Below are 10,655 nucleotides of genomic sequence, written 5' to 3'. Positions count from 1 at the left end.
TGTTCTTTCCCCCCCACCCCATTTTTCCCTGGCTCTGTACTTGCTTAAAAACTGTTAAGTCACTAGCTTCTTAATGTTTTGATGAAAGGTCATCGACCTGAAGTGTTAACTCTGCCTCTCTCTCCCCACATTTTCTGATTTTATTTTACTATAAAGAATGTGTGTGCTTTTTTATCAAAAATTATTAATCTAAAATTTAAAGAGCATCTAAAAATGTTGAGAATACTAATTTATATATGTCTGTGCGCAGAAGCAAAAGAAAGTATTGAAAATATTCTGAGTAATGAATTTGTCTTTTACAGGGAAAGAATCTAGTCGCTCGTGATCTCATCTCTCTCTGACAGAGTCCCTGATCTCTTTACGCTTGGCTCGAGTCGATCAGTCCTCATGCTGATTCAGCCATGGCGGTTTTAAGAGTGAAATTCACCAAGGGCAAAAGAGACAAATTGGCCCAAGTGCTATGGATCTTAAACTGGGTTTCGGTGGTGATGGGGCTGATTTTGATCAGTTTGGGGGTTTTTCTGAAAATGGAGATTAGGAAAGGCAGTGAGGTGATGGCGAGTCGGGAGACTGATTCTGTCCCAAACATGCTGATAGCCGTGGGAACCATCGCCTGTGGCATCAACTTCCTCGGGGGCAAGATCTGCCACCATTGTTCCAACGCCAACAAGTTCTCCCGCTGGAAGCTGGTCATGCTTCCCTACATCATCTGCACTTTTTTCTTCACTTTCTGCATCCTCGTGGGGGCCTTGATGTGCTATACCATGCGGAGCACGCTGGAGGAATCTCTCTATCTGGGCCTCAAGCAAGCCATGCAGTTTTACAAGGACACCGACACTCCAGGCAGGTGCTTCTTGAAGGAGAACATGGATGAGTTGCAGATCGAGTTCCGCTGCTGTGGGAACAACGGATTCAGAGACTGGTTTGAGATCCAGTGGATCAGCACACGCTATTTGGACATGAACTCTAAAGAGGTTCAGGAGTAAGTAGAAAGGAATATGGGGGACAAACAGTGGGAGATTTAAACTACACATTTAAATTCAGAAAAACTTGAGATTCTAGTTCTCCAACTTCTTTCAACCGCTCTCTCTTTCCTAATATTTATTGTCTTTCTGCATTATATTTTATCTGTACTATTGACCCTCTCAATTTTCTTTTCTTCCTCCTGCTCTACACATTCTTCCCTGCAGCTTTGTTGGGTTAAAGTCAAGACTCCTATTTCCCATGCTGACTCATTCCCAAAATGGTGGAACTCCTGAACTAATATAGTCTTCCCTTTGTTCCCACCTCACCTCTCCTAACCATTACTTATTGGTTCCCCCGCTCCCACCTCTCAAAGCACAATTCCTATCTGTTGCCCTCTTCTCTTCCCCCTAGCTCTGCCTCCGCCCAAATCCTACTACTGCTGTAAGAGATTCTGGTCACTGTGGTTAGGAATTCCTGAGCTCCCGAGGATTTCCACTTACTGAATGCTGTATCTGGAATTACTTACAGCAGCATTCCAACAGGAGCAGAGTTGTGGGGGGGGGGAAAGAGGGTGGGGTGGGGGAGAGGGGCAAGAAGAGGACCAGGTCTGCACAAATTCTCATCCGTAAATGTGGACTCACTGACTGAGTCTCCCAAACGCTGACTGTCCACGGGAAATGCAGATAGTTGGTATGCTGACTCAATGGGACCATTGGTAAATCAATCAATGAAGTGAAACTACCGACTCTGTTTGTGATAGTTATGATCAATGCTATGCTTGGGCTTTATTCACTGGAGCAGAGAGAGTTAAGGGGGAAATCTAACAAGTGTTCAACATTTTGAAAGGGTTTGAGGGAGCAAATAATAGATAATTTCCACTAATTGGTGAATCAGTAACAGGAGGTATAAATTTAAGATTAATACTAGAAGCATAAGGGGAGCTCAGAAGAAATTTTTCATGCAACTGGAGATTAAAATATGAAATACATCACTACAAGTGACTATTGAAACCTAGTCCACCACAATATTTACGAGGCATTAAGATGAAGACTTGAAGCAAAATATTGAAGGATATAGAAAAATAACAGGGATTAGAGTGGATAGCTCCAATGTGGAGGTAGTGCTAGCACAGGCACAGTAGGCCAAATGGCCTCTTGTGCTAGATTTCTATAATTATATACTGCATACCACACCTGACCCAATGTGTACTTTAACATAGCTGTAGAAAGGATCAGTGAAGCAGAAAAATTGAATTAGACTCAGCTACAGTGAAATTCAAAATTTATATGATGAAAACAATTCCCTATTTAAAGTAGAACTAGAAATTAGAACAACTAGATTTTTTTAAAACTCATGGTTTAGCCCATAAGAAGTGCCTTGTAGATCTATTGAAACCAATGCCCCCAGTCATAAATTACCCAATCCTGTGTTGACAGATTTTCCTTATTCCACCTCTAGCAAGTATTCATTTTAACAAAGAATCATTTTCGGGATCAAACTCCCTTTTGCAAAATGTGCAGTCCCTTTCAGATCATGCTTAGAATCCGTAAGATTTCATTAGGATTAAAAAGTCCTTGAACGAAACATTAACCTTACATTCTGTTCCCTTTAGAAAGGAGAAATAAATGGGATTAAAAACGTTAATCAGTCATGAAGTTCTTGCAGTTGAGGTCAACCTCAGCAAGGTGAATAGAGCCCTTGTAGTACTGTTCTTGGAGAGATTACAGCCCCTCTTCCACTATTTAAAGGGGCTGCACCTCAACTTCTGGCTGCACTTCAGTGCCGCGCTCCTGATCTTTGGCCACCTGGTGCGGAGGGGGGCGGGCAAGTAAGAGGACCTCCTCATGGGTCTGCTCCTGGGCCTGGCCAAGGTGGCCGTCTACAGGTCCAGGTTGGACGCGGGCTGTAGGGGGGGTGGTCACTCTGGCTGCCTGCCTCTTCTGCGGCCTTGTCCGTGGCCAGGTGGCCCTGGAGAAGGAGCACACGGTGTCCGCTTGAGGCCTTCGGTGACCGGTGGGCAACTCAGGGTTTGGAGTGTGTAATGCACAGTCGACATTGGTAACAATATTATGATATGATTTAATAAGTTTCCTTTCTTTGGTATGATTTGGGCGTTCATTGTTTTGTCTCTCTAAAAGGAGGCACTTTTGTTAGATTATTTTGGTTGATGACACTGGGACAACCCAGTGTCTCCTTATTGTTCAATTAAAAAGAGAACTGATCTCTGCTCTTTGAAATTGGTCTCTGGGTCTCAAAGATGGAACCTGGAAGTTGGAGAGGGCAGAAGACAGAAAAACATCAGCAGAAAGCAAACAAAGTTCAACTTCCCGAAATTAATACCTGCACCAAAATCTGCTGTGATTCCAGGGGTTGTGGGTCAGAGAATCTGTTTCCATAGTAACTCAATGTTCACATGCCTGACTTGGGGGAATCAATAACAATTATCAATAGGAGAAATTATAATGGGGAATAAGGAAATGGCAGAGATGTTAAACAAATATTTTGTATCTGTCTTCATAGTAGAAGACACAAAAAACATACCAGAAATATTTGGGAACCAAGGGTCTAATGAGAGTGAGGAACTTAAAGTAATTAAGATTAGTAACGAAAAAGTACTGGGGAAATTAATGGGACTAAAAGCTGATAAATCCCCTGGACCTGATGACCTACATCCTAGGGTTTTAAAGAGGGGGCTGCGGAGATAGTGGATGCATTGGTTTTGATCTTCAGAATTCCTTAGATTCTAGAACAGTCCCAGCGGATTGGAAGGTAGCAAATGTAACCCTGCTGTTCAAGAAAGGAGGGAGAGAGAAAACAGGAAACTATAGGTCAGTTAGCCTGACATCAGTCGTCGGGAAAATGTCAGAATCTATTAATAAAGATGTAGTAACAGGGCACTTAGAAAATCATAATATGATTAGGCAGAGTCAGCATGGTTTTATGAAAGGGAAATTGTGTTTGACAAATTTATTAGAGTTTTTTGAGGATGTAACTAGCAGGGTAGATAAAGGTGAACCAGTGGATGTAGTACATTTGGATTTTCAAAAGGCATTCGATAAGGTGTCACATAAAAGGTTGTTACACAAGATAAGGGCTCATGGGATTGGGAGCAATATATTAGTGTGGATTGAGGATTGGTTAACGGTCAGAAAACAGAGAGTAGGAATAAACGGGTCATTCTCAGGTTGGCAGGCTGTAACTAGTGGAGTGCCATAAGGATCGATGCTTGGGCCTCAGCTATTTACAATCTATATTAATGACTTAGATGAAGGGACCAAGTGTAGTGTATTCAAGTTTGCTGATGATACAAAGCTAGGTAGGAAAGTAAGTAACAAAGAGGCTGCAAGGGGATATAGACAGGTTAAGTGAGTGGGCAAGAAGGTGGCAGATGGAGTATAATGTGGGGAAATGTGAGATTATTCACTTTGGTAGGAAGAATAGAAAAGCAGAATATTTTTTAAAAGGTGAGAGACTAAGAAAGGTTGGTATTCAGAGGGATTTGGATGCTGATGTACATGAATCACAGAAAGTTAACATGCAGATACAACAAAGAATTAGGAAGGTAAATGGTATGTTAGAATCAGCACAGAAAGAGGCCATTCGGCCCGTTGAGTCCGTGCCGGCTCTCTGCAAGTGCAATCCAGCTAGTCCCACTCCCCCATTCTTTCCCTGTAGCCCTGCAAATTTTTTCCCTTCATGTACTTATCCAATTATCTTTCAAAAGCCACGATTGAATCCGCCTCCACCACCCCCTCAGGCAGTGCATTCTAGATTAGAACCACTCGCTGTGTAAAAAAATCTTTTCTCATGTCACCTTTGGTTCTTTTGCCAATCACCTTAAATCTATGTCCTCTGGTTCTTGACCCTTCCACCAATGGGAACAGTTTCTCTCTATCCACTGTCTAGACCCTTCATGATTTTGAATACCTCTATCAAATCTCCTCGCAACCTTCTCTGTTCCAAGAAGAACAATCCCAGCTTCTCCAGTCTCTCCACGTAACTAAAGCCCCTCATCCCTGGAATCATTCTAGTAAATCTCTTCTGCACCCTCTCTAACGCCTGCACATCCTTCCTGAAGTGCGGTGCCCAGAACTGGACACAATACTCCAGTTGTGGCCAAACCAGTGTTTTATAAAGGTTCATCATAACCTCCTTGCTTTTGTACTCTATGTCTCTATTTATAAAGCCCAGGATCCTGTAAGCTTTCTTAACCGCTTTCTCAACCTGCCCTGCCACCTTCAACGATTTGTGCATATATACCCCCAGATCTCTCTGCTCCTGTACCCCTTTTAGAATTGTACCATTTAGTTTATATTGCCTCTCCTCGTTCTTTATACTGAAATGTATCACTTCACACTTTTTTGCATTAAATTTCATCTGTCACGTGTTCCCCCATTCCACCAGCCTGTCTATATCCTGTTGAAATCTATCACTATCCTCCTCACTGTTTACTATATTTCCAAGTTTTGTGTCATCTGCAAATTTTGAAATTGTGCCCTGTTCACCCAAGACCAAATCATTAATATATATCAAAAAAAGCAATGGCCCTAGTACCAACCCCTGGGGAACACCACTGTACACCTCCCTCCAGTCCAAAAAGCAACCGTTCACCACTACTCTCTGTTTCCTGTCACTTAGCCAATTTCGTATCCATGCTGCCTCTGCCCCTTTTATTCCACGGGCTTCAACTTTGATGACAAGCCTATTATTTGGCACTTTATCAAACGCCTTTTGAAAATCTATATGCACTACATCAACCGCATTGCCTCATCGACCCTCTCTGTTACCTTTATTGGAGTATAAGAGTAAGGAGGTCTTGTTGCAATTATATAAGGCTCTGGTGAGCCCACACCTGGTACTGTGTACAGTTTTGGTCTCCTCACCTAAGGAAGGATATATTTGCCTTAGAGGGGGTGCAACGAAGGTTCACTAGATTGATTCCTGGGATGAGAGGGTTGTCCTATGAGGAGAGGTTGAGTAGAACGGGCCTATACTCTCTGGAGTTTAGAAGAATGAGAGGTGATCTCATTGAAACGTATAACATTCTTAGAGGGCCTGACAAGTTAGATGCTGAGAGGTTGTTTCCCCTGGCTAGAGAGTCTAGAACCAGGGGTCACAGTCTCAAGATAAGAGGTTGGCCATTTAGGACTGAGATGAAGAAAAATTTCTTCACTTAGAGGATTGTGAATCTTTGGAATTCTCAACGCCAGAGGGCTGTGGATGCTCAGTCGTTGAGTATATTCAAGATTGAGATCGATAGATTTTTGGACTCCAGGGGAATCAAGGGATATGGGGATCAGGCAGGAAAGTGGAGTTGAGATCGAAGATCAGCCATGATCTTATTGAATGGCGGAGCAGGCTCGAGGGGCCGTATGGCCTACTCCTGCTCCTATTTCTTATGTTCTTATAATCAGTCACTGCCCATGAGCCTGGTTCACTAGCCCCCATCTAGCTTCAGTTGGAGTTGGAGTAGGACTGGAGAAGAACCTGAAATAGTAGGATCTGGAGATAGAATCAGGCAACAGTATTGTAGCTCGATCTCCATCCTGCACTTCCTGCCTTCTCCGCTGGGACCGCAGGATTGTGGAAATGCCCCTTAAGAATAAGCTTAACAATTAACAAGTTGGCTTCTAATTATACTATGGGAAAAATAATTTCATGGGAACAGAACACGATTGCTGCTGCAAATAAAGTCAACATAGACTAGCACAATATAACTAGGTTCGTTTGGAGCATAAACATCGGCATGACCCCTTTGGGCCAAATGGCCTGTTTCTGTGCTGTACATTCTATGCAATAGTTAAATGGAAGGTAAGGGTAAGTACCATCATTCACTAACACCTACCCTTAGAGTTCCTCACTGTACTTACCCAGAGTCGCTCTGAACTGCTTTAGTAGGCACTTGCACATAGTGTTTATTTGTTTGGTATGTTTTTGATATATATTTTACATGTCACAGAAAATTGTTAAAGAAACAACCAAATGTATTTTGGTGTGAATTTATCATTTAATCCTCCAACTATTAATCTTAATTTTTGGTGTCCAGAATTATGAGTGGTTTTGATAAGAATAGATGGGGAGAAACTGTTTCCAGTGGCAGGAGGGTTGGTAACCAGGGGACACAGATTTAAGATAATTGGCAAAAGAGCCAGTGGCGAGATGAGAGATTTGTTTATGCAGTGAGTTGTTATGATCTGGAATGCACTGCCTGAAAGGGTGGCGGAAGCAGATTCAATAATAACTTTCAAAAGGGAATTGGATAAATACTGAAGGAATAAATTTACAGGGCTATGGGGAAAGAGTAGGGGAGTGGGACTAATAGCTTTTTCAAAGTGACGGCACAGGCACGATGGGCCGAATGGCCTCCTTCTATGCTGTAAGATTCTATAACTTCTGTCCCTTAGGTGAATGGAATCTAATTCAATTGTGAATTAACGTGTAGGAGGCAGGTCACAATATTCACATGCCAGCTGTTTTCTGATCGCAGCCGTTTCAAGAGTAATGTGGATGGAAAGTACTTGTTGGATGGTGTTCCCTTCAGCTGCTGCAACCCCAACTCGCCCCGTCCTTGTATCCAGTATCAACTCACCAACAACTCGGCCCATTTCAACTACGACTACCTGACAGAAGAGCTCAACCATTGGACAATGGGCTGCAGACAGGCACTGTTGGATTATTACACCCAGATTGTGCAGTCCATCGGACTCTCGGTGCTCATCATCTGGCTCTTTGAGGTAAACTTCTGGAGTAAAATGTACAACAACCTCTTTACCCCCCCCCCCCCCACCACCACCATGATCTGCTGGCTGCATCAGTTGGAACTTATTAAATTCTATGGTTTTCTCATATTTCAAAGTAAGTGAGTTTCAGGTGTCAGCCCTGGCTCAGTTGGTATCACTCTCACCTGAGTCAGAAGGTTGTGGGTTCAAGCCCCACTCCAGAGACCTGAGCACATAATTCAGGCTGACACTCCCAGTGCCAGTACTGAGGGAGTGCTGTCTTTCGGATGAGACGTTTAACAGAGGCCCGGTCTGCCCTCTCAGGTGGATGTAAAAGATCCCATGGCACTAATCATACAAGGGCAGGGGAGTTCTCCCCAGTGTCCTGGCCAATATTTATCCCTCATCCAACATCACTAAAAAACAGATTATCTGATCATTATCACATTGCTGTTTGTGGGATCTTGCTGTGCGCAAATTGCCTGCTGCATTTCCTACATTAAAACAGTGACTCAAAAGTACTTAATTGGCTGTAAAGCGGTTTGGGGCATCCTGAGCTCGTGAAATGTGCTGTATAAATATGTCTTCCTATCTTTCTTTTCTGCTTGGCCGTAGATTTTAGTTCTCACCGGTGTCCGATACCTCCAGACCGCAATGGAAAATGTCCTCCTTCAAGGCGACCCGGAGTGTGAGTCAGAGGGCTGGCTACTGCAGAACGACTTTGTAGAAAAAGCCAAAACAAACTTTATCTTCAAAAGCCTGCACAAGGTCGATCAGATATCCACCCTCTCGGGGACAGAAGATCCCAATATGGACGTCAACACAGCTAAGTATGGACCAGACAATGTTCCACCCAAAGCCATCCCCACTGCCAGCTAAGGCCAACAGACTCTCAGCTTCCTCATTGGGTCTTCTTCAGTTTAGAATTTCATGAAAGTCTGTCTTGATGAGTTTGTCTTGAATGGGATCACTACACCATTGTGAAGGGGTAAATGTTCCAACAAAGCAGTGGTCACATGTTACATTTTGCGCTGTACGTTACTGAAGGATATCCACACATCTGTGTGATACACTTCAGCGGATATTGAATCCATCCCAGATGTTTTGGGAGTTTCTGTTATTTTTAATAGAAATTTACAGCACTTCCTGGTTGGGAAATAGTTAAACAAGCTCTCTATTTTCCCCACTCCAAAACTTCCAGTATACTTGGTACATGATTCAAAATTCTGCTCACTGCAATCCTTCCCAGGAGTTTCCATTATTTTACTTGGGAATCTATTGCTGTTTCGTTTTTTGTTTGTCCAATAACTGGAGCAACCAGGAAATGGTCAAACAAATGTTTTTAAACCTTCTTATTACATCCTTAAAGAGCCTGAGGAAGGAGAAACATTTGCCTGAGGAAGGAGAAAATCTCCGAAAGCTTGTGAATTTAAAATAAAATTGCTGGACTATAACTTGGTGTTGTAAAATTGTTTACAATTGTCAACCCCAGTCCATCACCGGCATCTCCACATCATCCTTAAAGAGAGAAGACTTACATTTATATAGCGTCTTTCATGGCTTCAGGACATCCCAAAGCGCTTTACAGACAATTAAATACTTTTGAGGTGTAGTCACTGTTGTAATCTAGGGAAACATGGCAGAAAACTTACACATAGCAAGGTCCCACAAACAGCAATGTGATAATGACCAGATAATCTGTTTTTAGTGATGTTGGTTGGGGGATAAATATTGGCCAGAACACCAGGAGAACTCCTCTGCTGTTCTTCAAATAATGCCATGGGATCTTTTATGTCCACCTGAGAGAGCAGACGGGGCCTCGGTTTAATGCCTCATTCAAAAGATGGCACCTCTGATAGTGCAGCACTCCCTCAGTACTGCAGTGGGGTGTCAGCCTGGATTTTGAGCTCAAGTCTCTGTAGTGGGACTTGAACCCACGACCGGCTGAGCCACGGCTGACACCCTTCGGTTCTATCTGAAGATCAGCTGGAACCCAGTCCCATGGGAATCAAATTGGTGCAATGTGAGTACAAACCAGTTAGATTATAATAGTGCTAACAAGGGTTGGCCAGTGGCTTCTGACTACTATCATGTAGCAACATTTAGTCAAAGTTTGCCCCTTGTATAAAAGTGAATATCCGCATAGGCCAGGAAGCTCTCAGGTTGTCCTTTAGCCTATGCTGAGTTAGATGATCTGAGCTAAGGCGGTGGGAAAGGGACCATATTTGGCCTCAGCGTCACTGAGCTAAGAATGGAGAAAAAGATGAGCCAGGTCCCTGCTCCTGTTCATTATCCCCGTCAATCCTGCTGGAAAGTCTGGATGTGGGATGTCAGGAGAAGATGGGATGAGGCGTGGCTGTGATGCTCTGGCCAGTGAATCAGTAGCTTACCAACAACACTACAAGGGAAGAGTGAGCACTTAGGTGAGTTATCAGGGAATACCTAGTGCCTGTGAGACTGTACCCCTTCACGAGTCTGCAGGTTTTAATAACTTGGTTTAACGTATTAGCTGAAAGACAGCACCTACGGTAGTGCAGCACTCCCCCAGTATTGCACTGAAGTGTCAGCCTAGATTCTCTGGTGTGAACCCTTTAGCTTCTGGCTTAGGCGAGAGTGCTACCCACTGAGCCACGGATAAGAGAGTGCAGGGAGAGAAGGTGGGGTGGGAGGGGGGAAATCAAACCTGCATCCCCTCCACTTCACAGTGTTTGCCCAAAACGCTGTGTCAGCAAATTTCCCCACTGTGTGGAATATTCAAAACCATGCAGAACAATTGAAGCATCTGAATATACTTAGAATCATACAGCACAGAAGGAGGCCATTCGGCCCATTGTGCATGGGCCGAATGGGCCGCAAGAGCAATCCAGGTAGTCCCACTCCCCCGCCCTTTCCCCGTAGCCCTGTAAATTATTTCCCTTCAAGTACTTATCCAATTCCCCTTTTAAAGCCACGATTGAATCTGTCTCCACC

At 43.5% G+C, this 10,655-nt stretch overlaps 1 protein-coding gene across 2 annotated transcripts; it reads left to right on the top strand.

Moving 5' to 3' along the window:
• The first annotated feature begins 393 nt into the window (after positions 1-393).
• LOC137326083 (photoreceptor outer segment membrane glycoprotein 2-like) lies at positions 394-10,100 on the top strand. Of its 2 annotated transcripts, XM_067990959.1 has the most exons (4): positions 394-982; positions 7,454-7,700; positions 8,301-8,395; positions 10,091-10,100. In XM_067990959.1, exons 1-4 carry the CDS (start codon positions 402-404, stop codon positions 10,098-10,100), a joined length of 933 nt encoding a protein of 310 aa, XP_067847060.1. In that variant the 5' UTR covers positions 394-401. The 2 variants fall into 2 exon arrangements, with proteins under 2 accessions (XP_067847060.1, XP_067847059.1); XM_067990958.1 differs by lacking the exon at positions 10,091-10,100 and having other exon boundaries at positions 8,301-8,564.
• Positions 10,101-10,655: the final 555 nt, after the last annotated feature.

Source organism: Heptranchias perlo, chromosome 10, assembly GCF_035084215.1.
Source record: "Heptranchias perlo isolate sHepPer1 chromosome 10, sHepPer1.hap1, whole genome shotgun sequence".
NCBI lineage: Eukaryota > Metazoa > Chordata > Chondrichthyes > Hexanchiformes > Hexanchidae > Heptranchias > Heptranchias perlo.
Note: the sequence above shows the minus strand (reverse complement) of the source record. Positions and strands in the feature narration are given on the sequence as shown.

Coding starts and splice junctions, on each gene's coding strand:
- LOC137326083 (XM_067990958.1), top strand. CDS start 402: ATGGCGGTTTTAAGAGTGAAATTCACCAAGGGCAAAAGAGACAAATTG. Junction 983..7,453: donor AACTCTAAAGAGGTTCAGGA/GTAAGTAGAAAG, acceptor TTCTGATCGCAG/CCGTTTCAAGAGTAATGTGG. Junction 7,701..8,300: donor TCATCATCTGGCTCTTTGAG/GTAAACTTCTGG, acceptor GCTTGGCCGTAG/ATTTTAGTTCTCACCGGTGT.